This window comes from Stegostoma tigrinum, chromosome 11 (genome assembly GCF_030684315.1).
Source record: "Stegostoma tigrinum isolate sSteTig4 chromosome 11, sSteTig4.hap1, whole genome shotgun sequence".
Classification (NCBI taxonomy): Eukaryota; Metazoa; Chordata; class Chondrichthyes; order Orectolobiformes; family Stegostomatidae; genus Stegostoma; species Stegostoma tigrinum.
In genome coordinates, this window is record NC_081364.1 from 62,872,767 (window position 1) to 62,896,799 (window position 24,033).

Genomic DNA, 24,033 nt, shown 5'->3' on the forward strand with positions numbered 1-24,033 from the left:
CCTCTGAGGCTGCTTGGCCTGCTGTGTTCATCCAGCTCTACACCTTGATATGTCAGGCTTAGACAGTTGGAATCGAGTGCATCCCTAAAAGAGTATAAGGGCAGTATGCTCAAGACAGAAATCAGGACAGCAAAAAGCAGGCATGAGATAGATTTGGCAAATAGAGTTAAGGAGAATCCAAAGAGATTCTACAAATACATTAAAGGCAAAGAGTAACAAGGGAAAGAATAGGGTGCCTTAAAGATCAAAGAGGCTGTGTGGAACTGCAGGAGATGGGTGGACTAAATGCTAAACAAGTATTTTGTGTCAGTATTTACTGTGGAGAAGAATATGGAAGCTGGAGAATTTGGAGAAATAAACAAAGATATCTTGAAAAGTGTCCGTATCACAGAGGTGGTGGTGCTGGATGTGTAAAAATGCATCAAGGTGGATAAGTTCCTGGGACCTGATCAGGTGTATCCCAGAGCTTTGTGGGAATTGTGGTAAGTGATTGCTGAGCCCCTTGCTGAGATATTTCTGTCATCGATGGCATCTCATCTGTAGCTAGAAGACTGGAGAGTTGCTACTGTGGTGCCATTATTTAAGAAAGGTAGTAAGAAAGAGCCAAGGAACTATAGACTGGTGAGCCTGATGTCAGTGGTTGGTAAACTATTGGAGGGTATTCTGAGGGTAAGGATCTATGTGTATTTGGAAAGGCAAGGACTGATTAGGGATAGTCAACATGGCTTCGTGCATGGGAAATTTTATGGGAAGGCGATGGCCTGGTGGTATTATCGCTGGACTATTAATCCAGAGACCCAGGTAATGTTCTGGGGACTCAGGTTCAAATCCCGCAATAGCAGATGGTGGAATTTGAATTCAATCAAAATCGGGAATTAAGAATCTAATGATGACTACAAATCCATTGTCAATTGACGGAAAAACCCCTCTGGTTCACGAATGTCATTCAGGGAAGGAAACTGCCATCCTTACCTAAGTGTGAAGCTGGATGAACACAGCAGGCCAAGCAACATCTCAGGAGCACAAAAGCTGACGTTTCGGGCCTAGACCCTTCAGAGAGGGGGATGGGGAGAGGGTTCTGAAATAAATAGGGAGAGAGGGAGAGGCAGACTGAAGGTGGATTCCCAATTCCTTCGCCTCCGCCTCATCTGCTCCCAGGATGAGGCATTCCACTCCTGCACATCCCAGATGTCCACGTTCTTCAAGGACCGCAACATCCCCCCGCAGTGGTCGAGAACGCCTTTGACCGTGTCTCCCGCATTTCCCACAACACATCCCTCACACCCCGCCCCCACAATAACCGCCCTAAGAAAATTCCCCTCGTCCTCACGTACCACCCTGCCAGTCTCCGGATACAACGCATCATCCTCCGACACTTCCACCATCTACAATCCGACCCCACCACCCATGACATTTTTCCATCCCCACCCTTGTCTGCCTTCCGGAGAGACCAACCTCTCCGTGACTCCCTTGCCTGCTCCACACTCCCCTCCAACCCCACCACACCCGGCACCTTCCCCTGCAACCGCAGGAAGTGCTACACTTGCCCCCACACCACCTCCCTCACCCCCATCCCAGGCCCCAAGATGACTTTCCATATTAAGCAGTTGTTCATCTGCACATCTGCCAATGTGATATATTGTATCCATTGTACCCGGTGTGGCTTCCTCTACATTGGGGAAACCAAGCGGAGGCTTGGGGACCGCTTTGCAGAACACCTCCGCTCGGTTCACAATAAGCAACTGCACCTCCCAGTTGCGAACCATTTTAACTACCCCTCCCATTCCTTAGACGACATGTCCATCATGGGCCTTCTGCAGTGCCACAATGATGCCATCTGAAGGTTGCAGGAACGGCAACTCATATTCCGCTAGGGAGCCCTGCAGCCCAATGGTAGCAATGTGGACTTCACAAGCTTCAAAATCTCCCTCTCCCCCACCACATCCCAAAACCAGCCCAGCTCGTTCCCTCCCCCCACTGCATCACTAAACCAACCCAGCTCATCCCCGCCTCCCTAACCTTGTTCTTCCTCTCACCTATCCCCTCCTCCCAACTCAAGCCGCACCTCCATTTCCCAACCACCAACCTCATCCTGCCTCGTTGACCTGTCCGTCCTCCCCGGACTGACCTATCCCCTCCCCACCTATAGTGTCCTTTCCACCTATCTTCTCCTCTATCCATCTTCGGTCCGCCTCCCCCTCTCTCTCTCTATTTATTTCAGAACCCTCTCCCCATCCCCCTCTCTGATGAAGGGTCTAGGCCCAAAATGTCAGCTTTTGTGCTCCTGAGATGCTGCCTGGCCTGCTGTGTTCATCCAGCTTCACACTTTGTTATCTTGGATTCTCCAGCATCTGCAGTTCCCATTATCTCTGCTATCCTTACCTGGTCTGGTCTACATGTGACTCCAGACCCACAGCAATGTGGGTGACTCTTAACTGCCCTCTGGACAATTACGGATGGGCGATAAATGTTGCCTCACCAGTGACGCCCTCATCCTGTGAATGAATAAAGAAAAAAAAGTGTCTCATAACTTGATTGAATTTTTTGAAGAATTGATAAATTCAACCAAGTTCCACATGGTAGACTGGTTAACAAGGTTACAGCACATGAAGACAACCAGTTGCAGACAAAATTGGTTTGAAGGTAGGAGACAGAGAGTGAAGTTGAAGAGTTGTTTTTCGGACTAGAGGTCAGTGATCAGCTGTGTGCCGCGAGGATCAGTGCTGGGTCCAGTGCTATTTGTCATTTATATAAATAATTTGGATTGGAGTATAGGAGGAATGTTTAGTAAGTTTGCAGATGACACTAAAATTGGTGGCGTAGTGGACAGCTGAAGGTAATATCTCAAGTACAACGGGAACTTGATCAGATGGGCTGATGAGTGGCAGATGAACTTTAATTTAGATAAATGTGAGTTGTTGCATTTTGGTAAAGCAAATAGGGCAGGACTTATACACTGAATGGTAGCGTCCTTGGGAGTGTTGCTGAACAAAAGACCTTGGGCTGCAAGTTCATAGTTCTTTGAAAGTGGAGTCACAGCTAGACAGGGTAGTGAAGGCGGCATTTGGCACACTTGCCTTTATTGGCTAATACGGTGAATATAGGAGTTAAGATGTCAGTGTTGCAGCTGTAGGTTGGTTAGGCCACTTTTGGAATACTGCATTCAATTCTGGTCGTCCTGCTATAGGAAAGGTGTTCTTATACTTGAAAGGGTGCAGAAAAGATTTACAAAGATGTTCAGAGGGTTGATGGATTTGACTACAGAGAGAGGCTGAATAGGCTGGGGCATATTTTCTCAGGAGTATGGGAGGTTTAGGAGTGACCTTATAAAATCATGAGGGACATGGATAGGGTGAATAGCCAAGGTCTTTTTCCCAGGGTAGTGGAGTCCGAAACTAGACGCCATAGATATAAGGTGCGACGGGGAAGATATAAAAGGTACCTAAAGGTTTTTACACAGAGCTGACAGAGGAAATGGTGGAGGCATAATATATATCCACTTTTCAAGAAAGGAGGGAGAGAGAAAAGAGAGAATTATAGACCGGTTAGCCTGACGTCAGTGGTGGGAAAGATGCCGGAGTCAATTATAAAAGATGAAATTAAGACTCATTTGGATAGCAGTAACAGGATAAGTCAGAGTCAGCATGGATTTACGAAGGGGAAATCATGCTTGACTAATCTTCTGGCATTTTTTGAGGATGTAGCATACCTGGACTTTCAGAAAGCCTTTGATAAAGTCCCACACAGGAGATTAGTGAGCAAAATTAGGGCACATGGTATTGGGGGCAAATACTGACTTGGACTGAAAATTGGCTGGCTGACAGGAAGCAAAGAGTAGTGATAAATGGGTCCCTTTCGGAATGGCAGGCGGTGACCAGTGGGGTACCACAAGGTTCGGTGCTGGGACCACAGCTGTTTACAATATGCATCAATGATATAGATGAAGACATTAAATGTAATATTAGCACAAGCTGGGTGGCAGTGTGAAATGTGAGGAGAAGGTTATGAGAATACCGGGTGACTTGGACAGGCTAGGTGAGTGGACGGATACATGGCTGATGCAGTTTAATGTGAATAAATGTGAGGTTATCCGCTTTGGTGGCAAGACCAGGAAGGCAGATTACCATCTAAATGGAGTCAAGTTAGGTAAAGGGGAAGTACAACAAGATCTAGGTGTTCTTGTACATCAGTCAATGCAAGCAAGCATGCAGGTACAGCAGGCAGTGAAGAAAGCTAATGGCACGCTGGCCTTCATAACAAGAGGAATTGACTACAGGAGCAAAGAGGTCCTTCTGCAGCTGTACAGGGACCTGTGAGACCGCACCTGGAGTAATGTGTGCACTTTTGGTCTCCAAATTTGAGAAAGAACATTCTTGCTATTGAGGGAGTGCAGTGTAGGTTCACAAGGTTAATTCCCCGAATGGTGGGGCTATCATATGTTGAAAGATTGGAGCGACTGGGCTTGTATACACTTGAGTTTAGAAGGATGAGAGGGGATCTGAATGAGATTATTAAGGGATTGGACACTCTGGAGGCAGGAAGCATGTTCCTTTGATGGGTGAGTCCAGAACCAGAGGACACAGTTTAAAAATAAGGGGTAGGCCATTTAGAACAGAGTTGAGGAAAAACTTCTTCACCCAGAGAGTGGTGGATATATGGAATGCTCTGCTCCAGAAGGCAGTGGAGGCCAAATCTCTGGATATTTTCTTGAAAGAGATGGATAGAGCTCTTAAAGATAGTGGAATCAAGGGTTATGGGGATAAGGCAGGAACAGGATACTGATTGTGGATGATCAGCCATGATCATAATGAATGGTGGTGCTGGCTCGAAGGGCCGAATGGCCTACTCCAGCACCTATTGTCTATTGCCTAATATTTAAAAGGAATCTGGATGGCTACATGAATAAGAAGAGGTTACAGGGATATAGCCCAAATGCTGGCAAATGGAACTAGATCAATTTAGGATATCTGGTTGGCATGGACAAGTTTGACCGAAAGGTCTGTTTACTTGTTGTACAACTCTATGACTCTATCAGAACAATGTAGCCCCAGGTACTTGAGGTATTGAACCTCAGACTTCATTTCAATGGAATTAAGTACAGATCAAAATTGTACTAAGTTGAGTGGCAGGTCTAATGATTTAACAGAATATAAAGAATGATGGAGAATAACTAAAAGATTAAGCAGTAGAAACTGAATATGCGAGGAAGCTAGCTAAAAATGTAAAACATGACAGCAACAGTATCCCAGAAGTAATTAAACAGGAAAAGAATACGTACAATGAGTGTTGGCCTTCTAAAGACTGAGAATGAGCAATTAATAGTGGATAATAAGAAACTGGCATATTAAATAAACTATTGTGTTTCTGTTTTCACTGTAGAGGGTACAATTCTGGTAATAACTGTCAGTCAGGAGGCAGGTATCAGGAGGCTCACATCAACTCCAGCCTACTAAATTGGCTTGATCCTTTGCAATTCGCCTACCAGTGCGATAGGTCCAGAGCAGATGCCATTTCCCTGGTCCTACACTCATCCCGAGAACATCTGGATAACCTATGTCAGGCCCCTATTTATTGACTACAGTTCCGCCTTAATCACCATAATTCCAAATAAACTCATCTCTAAACTCTAAGAGCTAGGTCTTGGATCCCTCCTTTGTCACTGGATCCTCGACTTCCTGACCCATAGTTCACAATCAGCAAGAATAAGAGACAACACCTCCTCCATCTTAATCTGCCTCATAAGGATGCAAGTCCTTACAAAATACCAATTTTCATAGATGCATCCTATTTGGGTGCATCACAGTATGGTTTGGCAACTGCTCTTCCAAGACCCCGAAAAACTACATGTCATAAACACAGCCCAGTTCATCATGGAAATTAGCCTTCCATCCATTGACTCAATTTATATGTCCCTCAGGAAAGCAACCAGCATAATTAAAGACCTTTCAGCCCCAGTTATCTTGTCTTCCATCCTCTTCTGTCAGGCAGAAGATGTAAAAGTTTGAATGCATGTACAAATAGAATCAAGAACAACTTCTTCCCAGCTATTATCAGACTTTTGAATGGACCTTTCAAATGTTAATTCTGATCTCTCTCTATCTCTGCACCTTCTCTGCGGCTGTAACACTGTTCTGCAATCTGTAACACTCTGTTCTGTTACCCTTATACACTTTGTATGATACAGATACAATCTGCCTGTATAGCATACAACACAACATGTTTCATTGTATCTCAGTACATGTAACAACAATACATCAAACAATCAGTCAGAAAGGAAACAGAAACCTGGTGGAATTACAATTACTAGGGGAGCATTATTGAATAAATTAAAGCTGCGATGGATTAATTCTAACTATTGTACCAATGACTCAGTTCCAACTTTGTACAAGCTCCCTACTCCTAATTCTAGTGCAATGTTTCTGTAACTCCTGATGGACTTCATCCTAGGGTCTTAAACTAATGATTCAATGGTATTAATTTTCCAAACTCTTTCAGTTTCTAGAAAGATTCTACCACACTGGAGAATAGCAAATATAACTCTGTATTCAAAAAAAGGGGGAGCAGGCAGAAAACAGTAAACTATAGACCAAGATAATAAAATGTGAGGCTGGATGAACACAGCAGGCCAAGCAGCATCTCAGGAGCACAAAAGCTGACGTTTCAGGCCTAGACCCTTCATCAGAGAGGGGGATGGGGAGAGGGAACTGGAATAAATAGGGAGAGAGGGGGAGGCGGACCGAAGATGGAGAGTAAAGAAGATAGGTGGAGAGAGTACAGGTGGGCAGGTAGGGAGGGGATAGGTCAGTCCAAGGGAAGACGGACAGGCCAAGGAGGTGGGATGAGGTTAGTAGGTAGATGGGGCTGCAGCTTGGGGTGGGAGGAAGGGATGGGTGAGAGGAAGAACCGGTTAGGGAGGCAGAGACAGGTTGGACTGGTTTTGGGATGCAGTGGGTGGGGGGGGGGGGGGGGGGGGTGAAGAGCTGGGCTGGTTGTGTGGTGCAGTGGGGGGAGGGGACGAACTGGGCTGGTTTAGGGATGCAGTAGGGGAAGGGGAGATTTTGAAACTGGTGAAGTCCACATTGATACCATTAGGCTGCAGGGTTCCCAGGCAGAATATGAGTTGCTGTTCCTGCAACCTTCGGGTGGCATCATTGTGGCAGTGCAGGAGGCCCATGATGGACATGTCATCTAGAGAATGGGAGGGGGAGTGGAAATGGTTTGCGACTGGGAGGTGCAGTTGTTTGTTGCGAACTGAGCGGAGGTGTTCTGCAAAGCGGTCTCCAAGCCTCCGCTTGGTTTCCCCAATGTAGAGGAAGCCACACCGGGTACAGTGGATGCAGTATACCACATTGGCAGATGTGCAGGTGAACCTCTGCTTAATGTGGAGTGTCATCTTGGGGCCTGGGATAGGGGTGAGGGAGGAGGTGTGGGGGCAAGTGTAGCATTTCCTGCGGTTGCAGGGGAAGGTGCCGGGTGTGGAGCGAACAAGGGAGTCACGGAGAGAGTGGTCTCTCTGGAAAGCAGACAGGGGTGGGGATGGAAAAATGTCTTGGGTGGTGGGGTCGGATTGTAAATGGCGAAAGTGTCGGAGGATGATGCGTTGTATCCGGAGGTTGGTGGGGTGGTGTGTGAGAACGAGGGGGTTCCTCTTAGGGCGGTTGTGGCGGGGGCGGGGTGTGAGGGTGTGTTGCGGGAAATACGGGAGACGCGGTCAAGGGCGTTCTCGATCACTGTCGGGGGAAAGTTGCGGTCCTTGAAGAACTTGGACATCTGGGATGTGCGGGAGTGGAATGTCTTATCGTGGGAGCAGATGCGGCGGAGGCGGAGGAATTGGGAATAGGGGATGGAATTTTTGCAGGAGGGTGGGTGGGAGGAGGTGTATTCTAGGTAGCTGTGGGAGTCGGTGGGCTTGAAATGGACATCAGTTACAAGCTGGTTGCCTGAGATGGAGACTGAGAGGTCCAGGAAGGTGAGGGATGTGCTGGAGATGGCCCAGGTGAACTGAAGGTTGGGGTGGAAGGTGTTGGTGAAGTGGATGAACTGTTCGAGCTCCTCTGGGGAGCAAGATGTGGCGCCGATACAGTCATCAATGTACCGGAGGAAGAGGTGGGGTTTGGGGCCCGTGTAGGTGCGAAAGAGGGACTGTTCCACGTAACCTACAAAGAGGCAGGCATAGCTGGGGCCCATGCGGGTGCCCATGGCCACCCCCTTAGTCTGCACGAAGTGGGAGGAGTCAAAAGAGAAGTTGTTAAGGATGAGGACGAGTTCAGCTAGGCGGATGAGGGTGTCGGTGGAGGGGGACTGGTCGGGCCTGCGGGACAGGAAGAAGCGGAGGGCCTTGAGGCCATCTGCATGCGGAATGCAGGTGTATAGGGACTGGACGTCAATGGTGAATATGAGGTGTTGGGGGCCAGGGAATTGGAAGTCCTGGAGGAGGTGGAGGGCGTGGGTGGTGTCACGGACGTAGGTGGGGAGTTCCTGGACCAAAGGGGAGAAAATGGAGTCCAGATAGGTGGAGATGAGTTCGGTGGGGCAGGAGCAGGCTGAGACGATGGGTCGACCAGGGCAGGCAGGTTTGTGGATTTTGGGAAGGAGATAGAAACGGGCCGTGCAGGGTTGGGGAACCATGAGGTTGGAGGCTGTGGGTGGGAGGTCCCCTGAGGTGATGAGGTCATGGATGGTGTTGGAGATGATGGTTTGGTGCTCGGGTGTGGGGTCATGATCAAGGGGGCAGTAGGAGGTGGTGTCGGAGAGTTGGCGTCTGGCCTCGGCGATGTAGAGGTCAGTGCGCCATACTACCACTGCGCCACCCTTGTCTGCGGGTTTGATGGTGAGGTTGGGGTTGGAGCGGAGGGCTGCCCGTTCTGCGGGGGAGAGGTTGGAGTGGGTGAGAGGGGTGGAGAGGTTGAGGCGGTTAATGTCTCGACGGCAGTTGGAGATGAAGAGGTCGAGGGAGGGTAGGAGGCCTGGGGGTGGTGTCCAGGAGGAGGACTTGTGTTGGAAGCGGGTGAAGGGGTCAGTGGAGGGAGGGTTGGGTTCCCGGTTGAAGGATTAGGCATGGAGGCGAAGACGGCAGAAAAACTGCTCTATGTCCGACCGTGACTGGTATTCGTTGACGTGTGGGTGGAGGGGGACAAAGGTGAGCCCCTTGCTAAGGACTGACCGTTCGTCCTCAGTCAGTGGGAGGTCTGGGGGGATGGTGAAGATGCGGCAGGGCTCAGTGTGGCTGTCTCCTCTGGGGTTGCTGGCTGTGGAAGTTGTGGGCGGAGCGATGAGGTCGTCGGCCGTGGGCGGGGTTCCGTCGGCCGTGGGCGGGGTTCCGTCGGCGTCGGCTGTGGGCGGGGTTCCGTCGGCCGTGGGCGGGGTTCCGTCGGCGTCGGCTGTGGGCGGGGTTCCGTCGGCGGTTGGAGGAGCAGGGTGGGCGGCAGCAGTTGCGGCACCTGTCGGTACAACACCTCACACACCACCCTCACCGCAACCGCTGCCGCCCACCCCGCTCCTCCAACCGCCGATGGAACCCCGCCCACGGCCGGCGCCGACGGAACCCCGCCCACGGCCGATGGAACCCCGCCCACGGCCGACGGCACCCCGCCCACGGCCGACGGCACCCCGCCCACGGCCGACGGCCTCATCGCTCCAGCCACAACCTCCACAGCCAGCAACCCCAGAGAAGACAGCCACTCTGAGCCCTGCCGCATCTTCACCATCCCCCCAGACCTCCCACTGGCTGAGGACGAACGGTCAGTCCTTAGTAAGGGGCTCACCTTTGTCCCCCTACAACCACATCAACGAATACCAGTCACGGTTGGACATAGAGCAGTTTTTCCGGCGTCTTCGCCTCCATGCCTACTTCTTCAACCGGGAACCTAACCCTCCTTCCACTGACCCCTTCACCCGCTTCCAACACAAGTCCTCCTCCTGGACACCACCCCCAGGCCTCCTACCCTCCCTCGACCTCTTCATCTCCAACTGCCGTCGAGACATTAACCGCCTCAACCTCTCCACCCCTCTCACCCACTCCAACCTCTCCCCCGCAGAACGGGCAGCCCTCCGCTCCAACCCCAACCTCACCATCAAACCCGCACACAAGGGTGGCGCAGTGGTAGTATGGCGCACTGACCTCTACATCGCCGAGGCCAGACACCAACTCTCCCACACCTCCTCCTACTGCCCCCTCGATCATGACCCCACACCCGAGCACCAAACCATCATCTCAACACCATTCACGACCTCATCACCTCAGGGGACCTCCCACCCACAGCCTCCAACGTCATGGTTCCCCAACCCCGCATGGCCCGTTTCTATCTCCTTCCCAAAATCCACAAACCTGCCTGCCCTGGTCGACCCATCGTCTCAGCCTGCTCCTGCCCCACCGAACTCATCTCCACCTATCTGGACTCCATTTTCTCCCCTTTGGTCCAGGAACTCCCCACCTACGTCCGTGACACCACCCACGCCCTCCACCTCCTCCAGGACTTCCAATTCCCTGGCCCCCAACACCTCATATTCACCATGGACGTCCAGTCCCTGTACACCTGCATTCCGCATGCAGATGGCCTCAAGGCCCTCCGCTTCATCCTGTCCCGCAGGCCCGACCAGGCCCCCTCCACCGACACTCTCATCCGCCTAGCTGAACTCGTCCTCACCCTCAACAACTTCTCTTTTGACTCCTCCCACTTCCTACAGACTAAGGGGGTGGCCATGGGCACCCGCACGGGCCCCAGCTATGCCTGCCTCTTTGTAGGTTACGTGGAACAGTCCCTCTTCCGCACCTACACAGGCCCCAAACCCCACCTCTTCCTCCGGTACATTGATGACAGTATCGGCGCCGCCTCTTGCTCCCCAGAGGAGCTCGAACAGTTCATCCACTTCACCAACACCTTCCACCCCAACCTTCAGTTCACCTGGGCCATCTCCAGCACATCCCTCACCTTCCTGGACCTCTCAGTCTCCATCTCAGGCAACCAGCTTGTAACTGATGTCCATTTCAAGCCCACCGACTCCCACAGCTACCTAGAATACACCTCCTCCCACCCACCCTCCTGCAAAAATTCCATCCCCTATTCCCAATTCCTCCCCTCCGCCGCATCTGCTCCCACGATAAGACATTCCACTCCCGCACATCCCAGGTGTCCAAGTTCTTCAAGGACCGCAACTTTCCCCCCACAGTGATCGAGAACGCCCTTGACCGCGTCTCCCGTATTTCCCGCAACATATCCCTCACATCCCGCCCCCGCCACAACCGCCCTAAGAGGATCCCCCTCGTTCTCACACACCACCCTACCAACCTCCGGATACAACGCATCATCCTCCGACACTTTCGCCATTTACAATCCGACCCCACCACCCAAGACATTTTTCCATCCCCACCCCTGTCTGCTTTCCGGAGAGACCACTCTCTCCGTGACTCCCTTGTTCGCTCCACACTGCCCTCCAACCCCACCACACCCGGCACCTTCCCCTGCAACTGCAGGAAATGCTACACTTGCCCCCATAACTCCTCCCTCACCCCTATCCCAGGCCCCAAGATGACACTCCACATTAAGCAGAGGTTCACCTGCACATCTGCCAATGTGGTATACTGCATCCACTGTACCCGGTGTGGCTTCCTCTACATTGGGGAAACCAAGCGGAGGCTTGGAGACCGCTTTGCAGAACACCTCCGCTCAGTTCGCAACAAACAACTGCACCTCCCAGTCGCAAACCATTTCCACTCCCCCTCCCATTCTCTAGATGACATGTCCATCATGGGCCTCCTGCACTGCCACAATGATGCCACCCGAAGGTTGCAGGAACAGCAACTCATATTCCACCTGGGAACCCTGCAGCCTAATGGTATCAATGTGGACTTCACCAGTTTCAAAATCTCCCCTTCCCCTACTGCATCCCTAAACCAGCCCAGTTCGTCCCCTCCCCCCACTGCACCACACAACCAGCCCAGCTCTTCCCCCCCACCCACTGCATCCCAAAACCAGTCCAACCTGTCTCTGCCTCCCTAACCGGTTCTTCCTCTCACCCATCCCTTCCTCCCACCCCAAGCCGCACCCCCATCTACCTACTAACCTCATCCCACCTCCTTGACCTGTCCGTCTTCCCTGGACTGACCTATCCCCTCCCTACCTCCCCACCTATACTCTCTCCACCTATCTTCTTTACTCTCCATCTTCGGTCCGCCTCCCCCTCTCTCCCTATTTATTCCAGTTCCCTCTCCCCATCCCCCTCTCTGATGAAGGGTCTAGGCCCGAAATGTCAGCTTTTGTGCTCCTGAGATGCTGCTTGGCCTGCTGTGTTCATCCAGCCTCACATTTTATTATCTTGGAATTCTCCAGCTTCTGCAGTTCCCATTATCTCTGAAACTATAGACCAATTAACTTGTCATCTGTTGTGGAAAAGGTGTTCATTAAGGATGTTATCGCATTTCAGTTAGAATTGGGAAGAGTCAGCACGGTTTTCTGAACTGAATATTATGTTTAACCTGTGTTTTAGAGTTCATTGAAGGAATAATGTTGTTATGGATAAAGGGGAAGCTGTGTTGACCTATTGTATTTAGACTTCCAAAATGCATTTGAGATGCCATGTCAAAAGGTTTTTGTGCAGACTGGGAGTTCATGGTGCAGGAGTAACATATTAATATGGATAAAAGATTAACTGGCTCGCAGAGGGTGTATTTAAATGTTTCTTTTCTTGGCAGGATGTGATAAAGTGGAGTCGTGATGTGTCAGTGCTGGGAATTCAATTTTTCATGATATGTATCAATGACTTAAATGAGAGGAGCAAAAACAAGGTAGTTTTCGATGCAGATAGCACAAAGATAGGAAATCAGAACAGGACATAAGGAGATTGAAGACTGACTTTAAAAAAGTTGAGTGACGGCACAAAAATACTGGTGGATGGAGCATAATATGGGAAAATAAACTTGATCACTTTGGCAGGAATAATAAAAAGTGATTTTTCAATGGGGAACAACTGGAAAATTCTGAAATGCAGAGAGATCCAGGTGTTCAGGTGTGTGAGTCACAAGAAGTTCATATTCAGGTACAGCAAGTAATTAAGATGGCTAAAGGAATACTATTCTTTTCTTATGAGAGAACTTGAAAATAAAAGTAAACATGTTACGCCTTATACAGGGCAGTGGAGAAAATACAACTCGAATACAGTTTTTGGTCTCCTTATTTAAGGAAGAATGTAAACTTATTGGAGTTCAGAGGAGGTTCACTTGATCGATACCTGGAATGAGTGGGTTATCTTAAGAGGAAAAGTTGGACAGACTGGACATGTTTCTATTAGAGTTTAGAATAGTGAGGGGTGACTTGATCAAAGTATATAAGATCCTGAAAGATCATGATAAAGGTGGACATGGAAAGCGACATTTCCTCTTTTGGGTAAGGCCAGAGCTAGGGGCATCTTTTTAAAAAAAATAGGGCTCACCCTTTTAGGACAGAGGTGAGAAGAATTTTTTTTTCCTCTGAGCGTTTTGTGACTTTGAAGCCCTCTGACCCATCAGGTGGTGGTGCTGAGGTCATTGACTATTTTTAAGGAAGAGTTAGCTAGATTTCTAAATGAAACAAAATAACTGTGGATACTGAATATCTGAAACTAAAACAGAAATTACTGGAGAAACACAGCAAGTCTGGCAGCATCTGTGGAGAGAGAAACAAAGCCATCATTTTGAGTCCAGTGATCCTTCTTTGTTCACTGGACTTGAAATGCTAACTCTGCTTTCTCTCCACAGAGGCTGCTATGTCTGGTGAGTTCTCCCAACAGTTTCTGTTTACGCTTTAGCTAGAATCTTGTTAGGCAGGGCATTCAAAGGTATTCCGGCTAGATGGGAATGCAAAATTTGAAACACAGACAGATCAGCCATTATCTTATTGAATGGCGGGGCAGGCTCAAGGGTAGAATAGCCTACTTCTGCTCTGAATTCATATCTATGATAGATTTATAACCTTTGAACAAATAGAAGGCATTGAGAAGGAATCATTCTAAACTAAGCATAGTTTCCACCTCAAAGATGAATCCCTCCTGACTGAACTTGACTGAGAAGTTACTGCCTTAATTCAGAATGCAGTGGCTTCAGCCCATGCATAAGTGCATGCTTTGGTTATGCCTTGTTTCAAATGTTGTGCAGTAAAACTGAATCAATAAGGCTAATGTGCCAGTGAGAAACACCACACTGACAATATTTAAAAATAAACTGCAAAAGCAATTTAGTGCAATTGGTAAGGCACAAACTGACTTAGCTAGAGATATAATACCTAGAACAATCAGTAACAGAGTTCCAATGGTAATTAGGAACATCGCACCTAAAATAATTAGGAACACATGATCTAGTATAGTTAGTAATGTTAAAAAAAAGTCAGAAACACACAACCTACAGTAGTTGAGAACAATATATTAGTAGCAGTTGGAAATCCCATATCTAGAGATTTGGGAACACCGCAGACAACAAAATTAGGAATACCTAGTTCTAAACTTAGAAAGCTTCAGACCTCTACCGAGACCAGTTGAAAATATCATATCCAGTGGATTTGGGAGCACCAGACTTAGTAGATACATAGATACATAAATATGTTATAGAGTATTTAGAAATACAATTAAAGCCACTGTCTCTGACAGATTTTTCCCACAATTAAGTAAACAACTCCCTAATAGCAGCTGTGTTTTCAGCAGTCTGAAACTTAAGCTCTGCATTTCCTTCAAAATTTTTAACCTCTCTCTGAAGATTAACCACATTCAACTCAAATGTTAATTCCGTCTGTCTCTGTCTTTTTCTTTAGAGCCTCCTTAAATCTTTTTGAAAACTTTTTATCATTTGACACTTTTGTTTTATTTAGCTGGTTGTCATTTGTTTTCTGAAACTTCTCTCATAAAGCAATTTGGGAGGTTAATATGTTGTTTTGAATTTTCTTCTGATCATCGCTGGCAAGCTAACGTTTGTTATTTATTTCTAATTGCATTTGTTAAAATAATGTGTGATAAATGAATCTAAGTGCAAGTTGTGGTTTCAGAGTTGTGACTCAGTTGATAGTATCAAAGATCTTGGGTACTAAGCCCATAAACCATGACAGCATTGTAATATATTACTGAGGAAACACTACGGCATTGGATCTGTCATTTTTTTTTACTGTGAAGTGCAAAACTGAGATTTGTCTTTGTTTTCAATCAAAATAAAAGTTTCAAAGCACTATTCAAAAAGAGCAGTGGACTTCTCCCTGGTGTCCTGTCCTATACTTATTCTTCAACTAAAATCAATGAAACAGATGATCTGGTCACAGTCTTGTTGCTGTTTGTGGGACTTTCTATATTAGCAAGAGTGACTACACTGCTAAAATAATTAGTTTCTGTAAGCACTTTGCAATGTCCTGAGAATATGAGAAGTGTTGTACTTTTTTTCCTATTATCCTTAAATAAATAACTCCGATAATATGCATAAAGGAAATCTTACTTTAAAATACCCAAATATAGAAGATGCATAAATGTCAAAAATCCAATCAGTTTCACTTAATACCCAGTTTGTGTATTTTTTAGGCATATCCATCACTGAAGCCCTTGGCCTCATGGGTAGAGGATCTTCTTCAACGAATCAACTTCCTAATGACATGGATTACTGATGGCATTCCTGCTGCCTTCTGGATAAGTGGGTTTTTCTTCCCACAAGCATTTCTAACAGGAACACTCCAGAACTTTGCAAGACAGTCAGTTATCTCTATTGACATAATATCGTTTGACTTTAAGGTAAGGAACAGGGAGAGGAACTACATAGTACCATCGATTACATATTGGTTTTCACCACTAAGATCTGAACTCAGGCTCAACCCTGATTGTTGGAATAACAGTCTTCTATGCTAATTGTCAAAAGCAATCAGTATGAGATGCTCTTGGAAGGTTAGTAGTAAATTTGTGACAAAAAAAATTACTTGCAGAGTTACTTATTTGGTGGGAGCTGAAATGTCAATTTCCTGGCAGCAAGTTGATATCTTGCTGATATTTACATCCATCTAGTTCTAGTCCCTGGAGCATTCTGAATTTTAAGTTGCTTCATCATTGCTTCAGTTATCCAGACATTTTGGAATTCACTCCCTGAACAAACTGCCTTTTCACCTCTCTTCTCCCCCTTAAGTACATTGCTTAAAACCTACCTTTTTAATCAAACATTTGATCATTCTATTTGGTATCACCAGCAGAAAACTTTGATGATCTTCTACTTTCTTACCCAATGATAATGGCATAAAATAAAAGTATAAAAACTTGTAATTACATTACATTTTTAATATGGTACTGAAATCCCAACACAATCCACAGGCATTTATCAGGTAAAACATGGGGCATAATATAAAGAGACATCTGGGCAGATAGATCACCCCCAAACAACATTGGAATCAAGTCAGTATAGATCAGATAGACCTTGGGACCTCCCCTATGTAGCAGACTTGAGCTCAAGCATCAATAAACCCAATTAAACATATGAATCTACATTTGAGCAGATACCACAGCAAGTGGTGAAACTTGAATTCAATACTAATCTGGAATTAAAAGCTAGTCTGATGCAACCACTTGATTGCTATAAAAATCCATTTAATGCACTAATGGTGCCCCTTACAGAAGAAATTCTGCCATCCTTACCTGGCCTGGTCAATGTGAGCTTGAGACCCGCAGCAGTGTGGTTTACTCATAACTGCCCTTTCAGCTAGCTATGTCCACATCCCACGATGAATAAAACAAATTTTGCCTTCCCGGTCTTTGCTATACCTGCAAACTAACCTTCAGTAATCCCTCTATACCCCTTCATACTGCAATCTCTCTCTATTTAAATATTGTACTACTTTCCTGTTGCTCCTGCCAAAGTGGACAAATTCACACTTTCCACATATATTCCATCTGCCAAACTTTATTGCGCTACTTAATCTACATCCCTTTGAACACTCTTCACATCCACTTAACAATTTACTCTCCTAAATGCAGTACGTAATTTTTGCTGATTGTAGGTGTTTTATGTTCAACTCTCCCTTTCACATTTTGATTTACAAGTTTTCTGTAATGTTATTTATATCTTTTGCATTGGAGATAGACACAAGATATCTGCTTAACAATTCCACCAATTCCTTATTTTCCACTTATTAATTCCGCAGATTTACTTTCTCGAGGACCATCTTAGTTGAGTTGCTCCTTTCCTTTGTAGAAATGCTTGTAGAAGCACCACTAATTTTTTTTTTAATATTCCAGCTGTTTTCTCTCAGTCTTTAAATTCTCCTTCCTAACATGCCACTAACTTGCATAGAACTAAAACCGTTTAATTTCAATTTGATGCCACCCTTAACTTCATTTATTAGCTATAGATCCTTCTTATATTCTCTCTCATTGGAATACATTTTTGCTGAAAATTATGAAAAATTTCCTTAAAATGTTTGCCACTGCAATTCTACTGTCCTACTATTTTACTAATTGCCCAGTTCACTTTATCAAGTACTGCCTTCATACCCTTTGTAGCTGCCTTTATTTAAGTTGAAAACATTCATCTTAGACCCCAACTTCAATCTGACAGCAAAGTTCAATCATGTTATGTACACTGACACCTAATGGTTCCTTTACTTCGGTAGGCTCTCAAAGGTGCTGCTCTGAGAATCTGTATCAAAGATATTCCATAAACTTATCCTTTGATAACCGATTCAATCAAGCCATTTGTAACTTAAAATCATCCATGATTATTAGTCCCTTTCACTTCATTTAACTCTTCCCCTATATACCATCCTAAACTGCGGTTATCATTAGACATCCTATAAAATACTACCAAAAGTGACCTCTCATTTTACTATTTCTTATTTCCACCCAAGTTTATACTACATCTTGATCTTTAGACCTAAGATCACCTCCCTATCGTGTCAATGTCATCCTCATTAACAGAGTTACTCCACCTACCTCTCCTAGCTTCCTGTCTTTCAAAACTGTCAAGTGTTCTTGAATATTCAGGCCAAGCTTGGTCAGACACTTATTGTAGCAGTTATCAGGTCATACAATTTTATTTCTGTGTGTGCTGCCAATTCATTGGTTTTGCTGCATATGCTACATACTTTTAGTTTCGCAGCCTTTAATAGTCTATTTCCTATTTTTGCCTTAATTGCTTAAATTTGTATGCAATATCCCTTCCTGCCATCATCATCATCTTCTCACTGCTATCTTGTTATATGGCCTTGTACTCACCATGTAATTTACCCCACATGACTGCACCCAGCCCACTATTTAATTTAAAGCCTTCTTTTCCATCCTTGTATATGATTCGCTAGCACATTGATCCAATGTGATTCACGTAGAATGTACAAAACTTGTACTTTTCCCAGTGCCCCATGAATTGAAACTCATTCTCCCAATCATTGAGTCATGCATTCAACTCCCTAATCTTAAATGACCCTATGCCAATTTACTTTTGAATCAGGTAATAATAATCCAGAAATTACCACCTTTATGGTTCTGATTTTTTTTAAGTTATCCCGTAACTACTCATACTAGCTAAACAGAATCTCTTTTCCAATCCTATCTATGTAATTGATTCCTACATCGACCACAATAACTGGATCCCCTCCCCAATCCACTCCTCCCCCTGGCAACCCCGCCTCCAAGTTTCTCTCTAGCAGGGAGATGTTCTGAACCCTAACACCAGCCACTACAACTATACAGAACAATGCAAAACTGAGTGTAGTCAATTTGCTTACTCACCCTGCTATCCCCAATCTGATCTATGCAAATTGAAAGAACCTCAAACCTGTTGGACAAATGCCAGATTGAAACTTCTTGCCTTCTGCTTCAGATCCTAAGTAAGGGGCACTGGCAGATTGTAGGTCAGTGCTTTGGTCAATTTCAGAGTATGAGGATGCTTTTTCACCTCGTGGTATTTGTACATGGGAGAAATGTTTTTGCTGTAGAAATTTGCCATTGTATAAAACATTTATATAGATGGAATGACTGTGCTTAAAAATGAATTTTAATGGTTTGTTTTTCAAGTGCAATAATCCTGAAGGGAACTATGTGACCACAAGTAACGGGTAGAAATAAAAATAATCCCCTAATGGGAATTCACAGACTCTAGATCCTTACCACCGACATCCCGTGCCATCACCTCTGAGCTGTTCTCTAGATGTGAGGTCAGATATTGCAGGGGAAAAAGTTCCTGTTGTGAAGCCTGAACAAAAAAATCCAGCTCCTCTTGACCCACAAAAAAGCAAAACTTATCTTTCAACTTGTCTTCAGCTTGTCTGTCAGAGGAAGAAGAAAGCTGCCTGTACCTGGCAAAACAGCATCATCAGCAAGGCAAAGAGAAGAACTGATCAAACAGCAAAGGCAGAATTACAGAGAGGAACTAGGGAAACCAAGAAAGCTCAGGAGCTGCAACTCCTTTCTGACAAGCACGATACCTGGAGTTTCTTCAGTGCCACTAAGGCAAAATACTGACCCAACACCCAACTTGTGTGGAGTAAGGATGGCATCCTGTTGAAAACAAAGAAAATATCAACATCCAACAAAGAGAATGCTTCAAAGAACTCCTAAATCACAATACATATATCAATGAAGATGTTTTTGAGGAAATCCTCCAAATTCCCACCTAGTGTGGCACAAGTTGAAGCTGCCATCAGACTTTTGAAGAATGGAAAGCTGCAGGAGTAGATGGGATTCCGGGGAGATTTTCAAATTTGGAAGAGCAGAACCTACCCATCCTCTCAGAGTCACAGAATCCCTACAGTGTGGAAACAGGCCATTTGGCCCATTGAGTCCATACCGCCCCATGGAAGAGCATCCTACTCAGACCTACCCAACTATCCTATCCCTGTAATCCTGCATTTCCCATGGCTAATCCAATTAATCTACACATCCCTAGACTTTCGACTCTCCACCAGCTGTTGTGGAGCATCTAGAATAAAGTAGTAAATCCCTGTGGATCTAAGGAATACTGCCATCACACTGACGACAAGAAAGGACTGAAAGTAGACTGTGGGAACTGTAGACTGAGGAATCTCCCTACCGTCCATCATTAGGAAGATCATTTCCGAATTCCTTGTTAGGCACCTTCACCCTGTTTCAGAGGAAATCCTTCCTGAAAGCCAATGTGACTTACAATCAAGCCATGGAACAATGAACATGATTTTCACTGTTCAACTACTCCAGGAGGAAAACCAGGAACAAAAAACAACTGCTCCACATGGCTTTCGTTAACTTGACAAAGGCTTTTGACTCAGTCAGTCAATCAAGAAGAGCTACAGAAGAACCTGTCAAAAGGCTGGCTGTCTAGTGAAATTCATCAACATCTTCCATCTCCTCCATGATACAAAGTCGATGAAAGTCCTCACCAATTGTAATAAGACAGAATCCTTTAAGGTCAAGACAGGAATCCAGCAAGAATGTGTCAGCACCCCCGCACCCTCTTCTCCATTCTTCATTTCGTCAAAAACAAGCTTCTCAGTGGTGTGGATATTGTCCATGAGATGGTTGGAAAACTTTTCAACCTCAACTGATTGAAATCCAAGAAGGAAATGACACCAGCATCAGTTGTCGAATTTCAGCATGTGAGTGACAATGTCATCTCTGCTCTGTGAGAAGAGAATCTTCAAGCTTCACTTGACGCCTTCACAGAATCATACTGAAGAATTGTTCTCAGCCTCAACCTTAAAAGGATTTAAATCCTTTACCAACCCATTCCCAGGTCAAGTTCCAGTCCAGCCCTCCAAAGGAGGGATCCTCCCGGATGCCTCTCATCTAAGGCTGACATTGATCCGGAGATTCATCGTCACATCCAATCTGCGAGTGCCACACTTGGATGCGAATCTTTGACGATCGTGACATCTGTGTTGATACTAAGACCGTTGTGTATAAGGCAGTCATCGTTCTAACTTTTCTGTGTGGCTCCAAAAGCTCGATTATTTTACAAAGCAGAGGTTAACCCCCAACCCCCGATAGATAACTAAAACCAAAACACCCAGAGAAGCTCGACTTGCCTTGTAATCTGTTAAAAGGAAGTATGAAAAGTGCTATAAACTGCCTCTCACCTCCCCAACATGTTATAAAGGAGTGGTTAACTGAAAGAAATCCCTGATACTCACTTTACAATCAACAAGTAACAATTTATTCATTTAACTCTAACAGTAAACAAAATAACACACCAAACAATTCCATCTTAACTACCAACTATTCCTGAATAAACCAAAATTCTAATGGTATGCTGTTCCATAAAATACAAGTCCCACTTATCTAAACCAAAGTAATAAGAAAATAAATTAAAACCTAGTCTCTCAAAATCATAGCCAGTAACATTCTTTGCCTTTTCTACTGTTCTCCAGTCAGGAACGCCTTTCTCTGTCAACTTCATGTCAGGAGTATTAGCTAGAGTGCTGTAGTACCCTTATTTAAATGGTGTTTACTCTGAGATCTTAGAGTTTTCTGTTTTCTTTTTCTTTAGAGCTGATGGCTGTTGAAAGTTATTCTCTTAACAGATGGCAGTTGCTCTCACACCAATTTTTGAATGTCCTCTTCTTTTATACCTTTGATGACCTATCAACTTCTTACAATAGGATTGGTCCTGTGTCAAAACCATCAGATTTAATTTTAATTTTTTTTAAGTCTCTAAGTGCATGGTTTAAGTTAATTGATTGATATTCAAACTGGTTGCCTTGCTCATAAAACAAGACTACTGCCTTGGTTTCTAATGTTTTAATTTCAGGAGCTCGCTATGCACCTGCACATTTTTTTTAATCTGCAAGCCTAGAAAAAAACATCACCTTTTAAAGGCACTATGCACTCTTCCCCTGTATCATTTTACAAACATCAGATTCTAGCATCCTGTCTTCCAATCCACAAATACTCTACCCAACTTCATGACAATTATGTATTGATGCCACCTCAAGTACCATCAATGTTGCTTGAGAGGGATTTTACACATTACCTGAGAGGATAGGTGTATTAACATCAGTGCCCCAAAGCAACAAATAGCATCAGCATCAGGGCTATTATCATCTGAAACCAATTCCACTGAGCTGGCCACATGCTTAAGATACTGGTTTCCGACTATCAAAGCAAATCTTCTTTGCCTAGCTCAAGAAAGGCACTCAAATGAGAGGAGGACAAATGAAGTGTTACAAAGATTCCCTGAAGGCTTCCTTCAAAAAATATAACATCGATGTCAACACATGGGAGACCCACATTCAGAAAAAATCCTCTTGGAGGAAACTCCTGTGTGAAGGGACACGATTCTTTGAGAACACCTGGGGGCAAGACGAAATACCGAAAAGGAACTGGAGAAAGCAATGCCAATGACCTCAAGGCCAAGGACCAATTTCACTATCTGGAAACATCTACCCAATGGATGGTTGGAGATATACCTTCAAGGACTGAGCTCATGAGCCACGCAAAGACCTACAAAACCCATGACCAGTGACATGGAATTTTCTGGGTAGACAATCATTTGTGTTAGCAATTGACTGCAACATAGGGCACTTGGTTCAAATAATATATCTATCAAGGAATATCTTCAGCACAGTATAAATGCAACTTCATCCAAGCAGACCAAATAGAATAAGAACATCAGTCTGCTTATCTGCAAATCAGAGAATTACAGAATTGTTATAGCTCAAAAAGAGGCCTTTCAGCCTGTGTTTGCATTGATTCTGAATGAGCAACTCACCTAGTACTATTCGTTCCCTCTCTCTGTACCCCTGCACATACTTTAGATAGCTTAGAATTAGATTTAGATTTTACTGTTACACGTGCTCAAGTACAGAAGTACAGGAATACAGTTAAAAGTGTATAATGTCATATACAGGTGTCATCTTAGACATAAAAGGTACCTAGGTAGAAAAAAACAGTTCAGCATTACTTTCATAAAATAAGTAGAAAAATAAAGAAATAAGGTAATAGTTAAAATTAAAGTTCTTCTTCATATAAACTAGAAAAATAAAAGCATGAGGTTAAAAGTTTGCCAGTCTTTGATGAGTCCCCCGCTTAGCTCGGTCTCCAGGAGACCTCAGCTGGCTGTTCTCAATGCTGCTGCTGCTGAAGCTAAAGCTGCTATCTCACCAATCTCCTCTTGCTGCCTCCGGAACACACCTGAGACGCTGCTTGGCCGAGAGACTGCTAAAGGCCACCAAGAGAAAGGCCAAGACACCACTGGGCCAAGAGACTGCTGCAGGCCACCAAGAGACCAGGCCAAGACACTGCTGGGCCAAGAGACTGCTGCAGGCCACCAAGAGACCAGGCCAAGAGACTGCTACAGGCCTCCAAGAGACAGAATGAGACACCACTGACTGAGAGACCACCACAGCCCACCAAGAGACTAGACTGAGACACTGCTGGGCCGAAAGACTGGTACAGGCCACCAAGAGACGAGGCCGAAACACCACTGGGCCGAGAGACTACCACGGGCCGCCAAAAGACTGTTGTGGGCTGGGCCAGTCTGAAAGAATACCTCGCTGGGTCTGCACTGAGGCCAGGAGTAAAAAAAAAAGAGCAGAAACATGAAAAGAGAGGAGGAAAAAAAAAGAAACTGGTAGAGTGGATGAGCTACAGCTGAGGTGTCCTACTCCATCGCCCTTCTGGAAACAAATTCTACCTTTCCAGAAAACAATTTAATTCCATTTGAAATGCTTCATTTGAACATGCCTCCACCACACATCCAGGCAGGGCATTCCAGATCTAACCACTCTCTGCATAGGTTTTGCTTATATGCTTTTGTTGTTACCAATCAATCACTTTCTTGATCCTCTCACAAGTGTAAACAGTTTTTCTACGTCTACTCTGTTCCGACTCTTCATGACTTTGAATATCTGTATCAAATCACTTCTTGACTTTCTTTTCTCCAATCTACCTTCACAACTGAAGCTGTTCATCCTAGGAATCATCGGCATAAATACTTCCTGTGTCCTCCCACAAGTTTTCATATGCTTGCGAAACTGTACAATCCAGAACTGGATACAGTACTCAAGGTGAAGCCAAAATTAGTGTCTTGTACAACTTCATCATGATTTCCTTACTCTCACACTCCACATCTGTTTAATA

General features: G+C 45.3%; 1 protein-coding gene and 1 long non-coding RNA gene across 5 annotated transcripts in view; one reads left to right on the plus strand and one right to left on the minus strand.

The window, feature by feature from the left end:
* dnah1 (dynein, axonemal, heavy chain 1) overlaps window positions 1-24,033 on the plus strand; it is a 392,016-nt gene that overhangs the window by 357,207 nt on the left and 10,776 nt on the right. Inside the window, exon 76 of the mRNA XM_059649497.1 lies at window positions 15,529-15,735. Within this exon, the coding sequence (XP_059505480.1) occupies window positions 15,529-15,735 (207 nt within the window). The remainder of the gene's footprint in view (window positions 1-15,528; window positions 15,736-24,033) is intronic.
* Window positions 1-24,033, minus strand: part of LOC132210119 (uncharacterized) — a 118,545-nt gene that overhangs the window by 67,894 nt on the left and 26,618 nt on the right. For 3 of the 4 annotated variants that reach the window (XR_009446309.1, XR_009446308.1, XR_009446310.1), the window contains one exon: window positions 2,383-2,495. The exons of the other annotated variant lie outside the window; for it this stretch is intronic. This is a non-coding gene — a long non-coding RNA (uncharacterized LOC132210119). The remainder of the gene's footprint in view (window positions 1-2,382; window positions 2,496-24,033) is intronic. 4 annotated transcript variants of the gene reach the window in all.